The following is a 9,507-nucleotide window of genomic DNA, read 5'->3' on the forward strand; positions in this document are numbered from 1 at the left end:
CAATAACAACAGAAATACTATGAACAACCATTTAGACATTACCAGTTCTTCACTTATGGAAAAATTGTAGGAGAACAATAAGAGAAATTATACAAAACTGGAAAAATAATAAATAATGAAGAAGTAGGGGGAAAAAAAAAGCAGCAGCATTGTCTCTTTTTTTTTTTTCTCGCATTAATATCAGCGTTCATTCTGAATAATAAACCTCTTCATGAACTGAACTGTCTGTAAACTTTTCAGTTGTTTTGGATAGAAAAAGCTTTCTGATTTAATTTGAAGGCTTATTTGAAATTTTGGGCCATTTTTATTTACTTATTTGCACATTACATTTTTGGTTGGGGGGGGTCCGAACTTGAACAGGATAAGCGGAAGATGAAGGATGGATGGATATTTTCACTTACAAATAAAAATTGCATTGTGATGGTCATATTAATGTTAAAAATACATTTAATTAGTTTCAAACTGGTATTTTTATGGGCCATTATTTTATTTGTGAGAAGAGAAAACAAGGTGAGATTCACAGGTAGGCAGGCTTGACAGGTGAGGTAAGATTTAAATAATGGCCGACTAATCAATAAAATAATTGACAGATTAGTCGACTACTCAAATAATCTTTAGTTGGGCACCTGGGTGGCTTAGTGGTAAAGCTGGCGACCACATACATATGCCGCATTGCGGTGCGGGCGGCGTGGGTTTGAGTCCTGGCCCGTTGCCAAGTTGCCCACGTGTCTTGCCCTGTATCTTTCCCCCATTTCTCTCCACTGCCCACAAAAGCCGCTGTGGCCAAAAATGCAAAAAAAAAAAAAAAAAAAAATCTTTAGTTGCAGCCCTATCTAGTATAGATATTAGTTCATTTGTACACTGTACCTGGCTTTATATACAAAGGTGGCCCCCCTTCTGGTATGACCTCTGTAATATTGACTAAAATCATGGGAATAAATATTTCTTTAGATCATGAACTTGTTTACTGGGAAATTTGACAAAGGTCAGTTGAGGACGGAAACACCAAGTAAAATTTTTAGAGGTCGCCTTGTGTGTAGCCAGGAAATGTATTGCAACCAAATGGAAATCTGACTCCCCTCTCTCCATTAGACCTCAGAAAGGAAGAGTTGTATTCCTTTAGAACAGCCATTCCAAAAGTCAATACTACTGCAGCCCACTTAAAAACCAGAAAATCTCATGGGGCCCACCAATCTTAAATCTTTACTCTAACCAAAATATAGTACCAGTCAAACTTTTGACTGGTACTGTACAAGAGAAAGTAATGTTGTTTCTTGAAGATTTTATACAAAAAAATAAACTGCTAATAAACTGCTAATGCCACACTGTCATATGTTAAGTGCTAATGCCAATCTGTGACCCACTTGCAACTAGGACAGAAAAAAAGAGTAATAAATTTAGGTCAGAGTAATGAGGAATATAAAAACTAACTGCCTCCTGTTATCAGTTTTAATTAATTTTTATGCAAATAAATTAATTTATGTAACTGTGTGTAAATGTGTAACTGTACATACTTTCAAACTGATTTTCTGTTAGTACTGCAGTCCACCTGCAGTACCTTCATGGCCCACCAGGGTGGCCCAGCGCACACGTTGAAAATCACTGCTTTAGAAAAATGAAACACAGCCTACAAAAGTGGTATGATGTATTCTTGAAAATGTGACCTTATTTAGAGTATATAGGTACATTATTAAATGAGACTTAAAGATGTGACCTTACATAATGTCACCTTACATTTTTCAATTTGGTAATTGTATTTTCTTTTGTTACATGTATCCACATTGTGTTGATTTTGTCACGGTGAGGGGCTGTGTGTGGAGGGAAGGACCCAAGTGCAGGACATACGCAGACATAAACTAAAACTTCTTTATTTGCAGGGACTCGAAAAATACAAAATACCAAAACCAGAAATCTCAACCAGGGCAAGAAACAAACGGAAGCCTGGGAGAAAACCAAAAACCAAAACACACAGCTAGGAGGGGAACACTGGGGGAAACAATGACGCAACAACAGGCACTGGAAACACAAGACTTAAATACACAGGAGGGCTAATGAGGGAGGTGGAAACAGGTGGTAACACAGGTGACGCTGATAATACTGACGAGACCAGGGGAAGCAAAACTAAACACAAGAGACCGGGACTGGACGACTATCAAAATAAAACAGGAAGTAAGACGATGGAACAGAGACGCAGACCTGACACAATACAGAGAGAACACCAGGGACTAGAAATAACAATTAACCTCACCACCAAAAGAAACCCAAAACAGAACAGACAAGATGAAGCCAAACAACACCACACGGGGTCCGAAGGACCCCGGACCATGACAGATTTTTTTATTTTGTTGCATTATTGTAGAATAGTTTCAAAAATAAAATATACAAAAAAGACTGTCGACCTGGGCAGTAGCTGGTGCTAGTGTGTCTCAATGGCTGTTGTGATGCATCAAGTGTAACGGCTCTGAGTAACCGTTGCTGGCTAGTGCTGCTGTTTCTACAGCACTGTGAAACAGAAAACCAAGTGCTCAAAAGTCTTTCCTTGCGAGAACATAGCCTCTCCATCAGCAAGCCTTATGTAGTGCCTCCTGGTGGCGACACACGGAACCTGAAGACCTTGCGGTTTAGGCTAAACTACAAGGGACTCAGAGGTGGTTTGACCCCCAGATCCATGGTACGCAGGTTCACCGACATTTGGATACACCCGGTACCTAGAAACTAACGACCAGCTATGGGTTTAATAGCTCCACTGTCTTGTGGACTCTTGGAGAGAGGGAAAGACTAAGACAGCAAATGCAGAAAGAAAATCTGGAGCCAGAGTCCTGAAGGCAGCCCGTTGCTGCACACAGCTTTGGCCTGGCAATACCTGTGATGTCACTGGAACCATGAATACTGGCTTCTGCCTTTCCTGCTTCTGATGGTGGGAGGGGTCATCGAGCCTCACTGGGCAGCTACCTCCCACATTAAGCTGGGCAGCCCCCAGGCCAGTAAGGTACTGCCTCGCCACAGTCTGTTAGCCTCAGTGGGTGTGTGAGACTTAGGGTGAAAACTGACAAGCAGCTGTAACAACTGTACACCAAGCAACAAGCTCACAAAGAAGAAATCCTTATCTTCAAGCTGGGTACTTGAAATGTGAGAACCATGACACTAGGTTTCTCTGGCAACCTCCAAGATATCAACAACACTCTCAAGACCACAGTCATGGTCCAAAAGCTGAATAGACTGCAGCTGGATATCATCACCCTCCAAGAAAGTAGACTTCTGGACTTTGGATCTGTGAGATAGAAAGAATTCACCTTCCTCTGGAAGGAGAGACCAACCAACGAGACCAGAGACCATGGAGTGGGGTTCGCTGTCAGGAACGGACTGCTGGGATCCATCATGCCACCTTCAGAAGGAATCAAGCAAATCTTGTCTGTCTAATTCAACACCCCCTGCCTCATCAGCACTTAAGCCACAATGCTGATCTCACTCTCCAATGCCAAAGAAAAATTCTACAACAAACTCAGTGCAGCCATAAGCTTGATCCCTGAGAAAGAGTTCCTGTTTATCCTCGGTGATGTCAACGGCAGAGTGGGTACCGACCACATCTCCTGGCATGCATGCCTTGGGATGTTTGGCACTGGGAGGATAAATGAGAGCAGTCAGGAACTGCTGGAACAGCATTGCCAGCACAACTTGTGTGTCATCAACACCTACTTCAACACCAAAGCTCAGCACAGTCTCTTGGAGACACCCCTGGTCCAAGCCCTTGCACCAACTTGACCTGATCCTCACCAGATGCCCCGGCCTTCCAAACATCAGGCTCACCCACACCTACCACAGTGCCAACTGTAACTCTGACCTCTCCTTGACTGTAGCAAGGTCAACCTGCGCATGAAGAGAGTGTGCCGTACTAAAAAAAGAGAGCAGACCTAGCATCAACACCAGCAAGACTGCCAATCATGGAAAGGCCAAGGAATTTGCTGCTGCTCTGGAGAAATCCTTGCCAGGCTGACCATCAGCAAATGCCTGTGACAGATGGGAACATTTCCGAGACACAGTGTACAATGCCACTATGGAAACCTTTGACAGAAAGGCGATAGAAAGGCAAAGACCTGAGACCTGTCACTGAGGAGAAAAAGATTGCCTTAGCTGTGTGCAAAGCCAGCCCTAGAAAGAGAAATATGCAATTCCTTCAGGCTGCCCACAAGAGTCCAGCAGACTGCCAGGTGCTGTGCCAGTGACTATAGGCTACAGCTCTGCTCAAGGTCACAACAGACACCAGTAACATCAGGGGGATGTACGATAGCATCAAGCTGGCCCTGGCCCTGGACCCAACCCAGAAGAAGACTGTCCCCCTCAAGTCTGCTACAGGCAAGGTGATCCAGGACTGGACCAAACAGACAGAGGGCTGGATAGAGCACTACTCCAAGCTCTACTCCATGGAAAATGTGGTCTCTATAGATGCTCTGAATGCCATCAAGTGCCTGCCTGTCCAGGTTGAGCTGGACAGCAACAGTCCAAGAGCTGAATGAAGGCCTGGACTCCTTTGCCCCTGGTAAAACACTTGGAAAAGGCAGCCTTTCTGCCAAAGTCCTCAAGATCTGCAGGGAGACCCTTATCATAGAACTACAAAAGATTCTGTTCCTCTGCTGGGGAGAAGGTGAAGCACCCTCTACAAAAACAAAGGCAACAGAAATGACTGCAACAACTACCGTGGCATCTGGGGAAACCGTTTGACAGAGTCACACTGAAGAGACTCCAAAACCTGGCAGAGAAAGTTTACTCCAAATCTCAGTGTGGTTTCTGCAAAAACAGGTCCACCATCGGTATAGTCCTCTCCCTATGTCAGGTAAAAGAGAAAAAAACAAACAAACTGCAATTGAACATGGATAGGACAGGATGGGAAAATGAAGAGGATATATTTGGGAGGCAGTGTGATGCTGGGATTTTCTCAGGAGGATGAAAAGCCATCAGTGGAGAATTTGTGAATGCACTGTTTCATGTTGCATGAATATGCAGAACATTAAGAGGCTCTCTGTATCAGCATATTCCAGGAAGACAACTTTTCCCAAATTAAGATAATTTTCAGTCCTATATTCTGTGGAATGGCTTATTAGTTTTCTGAGTGAAATTTAAAAGCCCACGTGATGATGAGTGACCACAAACCAAAGGAAAGAAAAAAATCTGATATTTCAATTTGCCAAGGGTATGTTTACAGGGATATTTTCCAGCATCACAGGAGCAGCAACTGAACAGTCGAGGTTTAAATTTGAATAATTCCAAAAAGTGTGAAACCTACACAAATTTGGTTAAAACGTGAAGGAACATCTCTTCCTCCTCAACACCTGCAGACTTCTCAGATGACTCACAGATTGAAACTCAAAACCTTCATGCTATGTGGCAGCAGTGCTAACCACTTTATCATCACTAGTATGTGGGAAAAATATGTTTTGATTATCCAGAGGGCCATACAAATAAGCTTACCAAGCAACACCCAATCAGACATAATATCCCAGGAGAAACATAGTTTATGCAGATATGTGAGCACTTAAATGGAACTCCCAGACACTTGTTTTCCCCTGAAATATTTATTGAATCCCAACATTTCTGTCTGACAAAAAATAAATAAATAAATATCTCAGCAGTACACGGGCAGAATTTTGTCCTCCAATGCACCTCTGACTTGTTGCTCATTCAGGTGTGCTGAGATGTTGAACAGTAGCTGTATATATAAACACATCTTTTGTTGAAAAGATTATGCCTGATTGTTAACACAAACACTATTAACTGGCACTGTATAAATTATTTCATCCTTAACAAACTATTACCTCTTTGTTAGAACAAAACAGTAAAGTGCAACAGAAACGTGTTGATGCATTTTAAATGTTATTTATTATAGTTTTTATTTTAAAAAATATAAACAAACTGAATTCTCTTCCCTGTAACCCTTTGTGCAACAGAAGCAGGCTACCCCTTGGTTAGAGGCTAGTCCTGCTATTATATTACCACATGTCATAACATGCACTCCAGCATTCTCTGAAATGGCTTTTATGTTACTTTCCCTGTACCAGTGACAAATTTTACAAGATTATTCTTCACTATTATTCACTTCATCTTTTACTTTAGGCATTTTGCTCTTCACATATAGGCCTCTATGGTGACTAAACTTTATTATTAATGTTGTTGTTAATAATGCTAGTTAATATTGTTATTGTAATAGCAGTAATAGAAGAATAAAATGTATTAGTTTCAATAGGCTAGATTTTACTATTTGACATTATCCTACATATACAGATTTCTTACTGAAGAGAGAAATACAGAAAAGAAAAAAAAATCAAAGGGAGAAACTAAGGACAGACAGAAAAGAAAAGAAAAAAATCCCACAACTCACCAGAGTCACACGGACCCCTCTGCGTTAAAATCACCGAGGGGGTCTCTCCGAGCTCGGCTCTCCTGTTCTCAGCTCTCAGGCGGCAGATACTGGGGTACGTCCTGCCGTCGCTGCCACACACCGGGCCGGAAGAGGCGCACACGCACAGGCTGTGGAACCCACCGGCCTTCCCCGGGCCAGAGTCGCACCGTAACCCGTTACCACAGGAGAGGTGGCCACTGCTACGCTCCCCGCAGACTTCTCCCTCTCCGGCCGCGCACACCACGCAGCAGCCGCGAGCGTCCTTCACTTTGCCGTAATGACAAGCGTGCGGCGGGACCGGGCACTGAGAGATGTCACACACCTGCGGCCAAATTTGTCTTGTCCTTAGCAAGCCTGCATGACCTGCGGAGATGAGGAGCATGAAGTAAGCGAGGAACTTCATATTGTACCTAAATCAGTTTGCAGCAGTCTGTTCGTGAAATATCTGCAGGTGTAATGCACCTAAACGCTGCTGCTGTTTTTATAGCCCACAGCACTAAGGGCCAGCAGTTAGGTTCGAGTTGCAGCATGCTGCTCCTGGATTCAAGTTCATATCCCTGCATGCTGTATCACATTAAACCACTGTGGAATGCAAGTGCACAAGGGTTTATGGATTGCAGCTTTTATATGGAAAGGCATGGGTGATGTAGGGTCTCTGCCTCCAGCTAATGGTGATGAGAATAAAAAGATGATAAATTGAACAAAATGTTTTTGTCTTTAGTATTTTGTGTATAATTACAGTACAGGAATTTAATACTGCAGTGAGCTGAAGGCTAAACAGATAAGTTCTCACAATTACAAATACATTCATAATTAATTTGTTTTATCATATGTCACAGTTTCCAAGCCCAGGTGTATCTGCTGGGAATTTCTAACAATGAACATTAAATTACAGTTTCTAGTGTTAGGATGCTTTAAGACTGTTTTTTATTTAATGGGGATTTTTTTCCATTCCATGTGAAAAACATTAAAAATAATACCAGGCACTGTCAAGAGTATGCCAAAGCAACATGTGATGTAACCCTAATAAATAACTAAGAAAGTAAAGTATATTTATGGAGCTCTTTTCACAGACATAAAGTCACAAAGTACTGTACAACAAAGTAAGCAAAAACTATGAATAATCACAATAAAATAAAATAAAACAGATAATAAAACAATAAGCCTCCAAACTGAGACTGCAAGCAGCAATGTGTTTAACAAGAAAAGAGTATAAAATAGAGGTAATGTGAGCTCACTTGCTAGAAAGCAAAAGGATTCTGGCTGCAGCCTTTTATAGAGCTTGGATGCATGAAAGAGATTATTTATCAAAGCTGGTAAACAGGACATTATAATATGAGCGATGGCATGAATACATGAACAATTTTCTCCAGTTCAGCAAAGGAGACCATAGCTCACAAGTTAGAAATGATCCTTAAGTGAAGCAAACAGGAACATGAGAACATGTGAATCAAAACTCAGAGAAGAATCAAATACTGTGCAGAGATTACATACAGTGGACTTCAAAGATGAGCAAAAGAAACCAATGAATCAACTGATTTTTGAATAGGTTTCAGGAGGTGCTCTGATCATGGCCTCAGGCTTGTTGGTATTTAAAACAAGAAATGATGACATAGGACCAGTAACAAACATGGCGCATGGTCTGATGTCAAAAAATGGAGATAAAGGCACACCTTTGAGGCTATGTTTACAGGTACACGGCTATTTTTTTGAGGATTTTCCACTTTCATTTTGAAAATGATCTCTGTCCACATAAAAACACAGAAAATTAGAGCAAGAGTTGGCAATATAACTTTCAATTCAATTCAGTTTTATTTACATAGCACCAATTCAAAACAACAGTCACCCCAAAGTGCTTATATATTGTAAGGTAAAGACCAAAGATTAGAAAGAAACCTCAACAATCAGATGACCCCCTGCCCTCAGCAGCCTAAGCCTACTGCAGGGTAACTAAGTGAGGGTTAAGCCTAATCTTTAAAGTAAATGGACTAGTTCTTATATAGCACTTTTCTTCTCTGTCTGAGCACTCAAAATGTACATTTACCCATTCACACAAGCACTTCCATGAGCAACTAAGCACTTTTATTGCCTAACATTCACACACATACTCCAACGCTTGCGTTGGAGAACAACTTGGGATTCAGTATCTTGCCCAAGGATACAGTACTTTGGCATGCAACCTGGAGCAGCCAGGAATCGAACCGTCAATAGGTGACCTGCTCTACCTCCTGAGCTACAGCCACCCCGAGTAGAGAGGGTGTCTCCTGAATTAATAATAACTAGTGATTAGACCTAAGACCTAAGACCACACATTCCAATGACAACTACATGCCCACCCCAAAAGAATGGAAAGGGAGGCCCCAACATTTTTTGGTAACATCATTTGTAGATGATACTATTTACATATAAAAAGTCAGAAAGCATAATTTAGTTTCATGTAAGAGGATTTAAAACCATTTCAGTGTCCTGAAATGGTTATGAATGAAACTTAAACATCCATCCATCCACTTATCCTGTTCAGGGTCACAGGGGGGCTGGAGCTTATCCCAGCTGACATAGGGTGAGAGGCAGGGTACACCCTGTACAGGTCACCAGCCTGTCACAGGGCCAACACAGAGAGACAGACAACATCCACACTCATGTTCTCATTCACACCTATGGGCAATTTAGAGTTTCCAATTAACCTAACACCAGTAAGTGCATGTCTTTGGGAGGAAAGCGGAGTATTCAGAGAAAACCCACGCAGACACGGGGAGAACATGCAAACTCCACACAGAGAGAGAGGGGCCTGGCCCAAGGTGGAATCGAGTCCAGGCCTTCCAGATGGTATGCTAACTGTGAGGCAGCAGTGCTAACCATCGCACCACCGTGCTGCCCGCGCCACCGTGCTGAAACTTAAACAATGAAACTTAATTTAGATAGCTAACCTTTAGACTAATTCTAAAGGTTTGCAGATTAGGTTGAAGTCTCTTCTTTTCTGTCCAAGCATCACTCTTTGACTAAATGTGAATGTGTTTTTCAAGGCTTTAGGGTAGCCCATGGCTAAAGAATTAACAGCCCAAAACCAGAGGCAAAGTACTTGAGGTAGGTTCTTGAGACCATTCATTAAAATA

At 42.0% G+C, this 9,507-nt stretch overlaps 1 protein-coding gene across 2 annotated transcripts in view; it reads right to left on the bottom strand.

The window, feature by feature from the left end:
• Positions 1-6,883, bottom strand: part of htra4 (HtrA serine peptidase 4) — a 36,273-nt gene extending 29,390 nt beyond the window's left edge. For both annotated transcript variants that reach the window (XM_030723762.1, XM_030723763.1), the window contains exon 1: positions 6,374-6,883. In XM_030723762.1, the coding sequence (XP_030579622.1) occupies positions 6,374-6,797 (424 nt within the window). In that variant the 5' untranslated portion in view covers positions 6,798-6,883. The remainder of the gene's footprint in view (positions 1-6,373) is intronic.
• Between the last annotated feature and the right edge of the window lie 2,624 nt (positions 6,884-9,507).

The sequence above is a fragment of the Archocentrus centrarchus genome, unplaced genomic scaffold (genome assembly GCF_007364275.1).
Source record: "Archocentrus centrarchus isolate MPI-CPG fArcCen1 unplaced genomic scaffold, fArcCen1 scaffold_27_ctg1, whole genome shotgun sequence".
NCBI classification, from domain to species: Eukaryota; Metazoa; Chordata; class Actinopteri; order Cichliformes; family Cichlidae; genus Archocentrus; species Archocentrus centrarchus.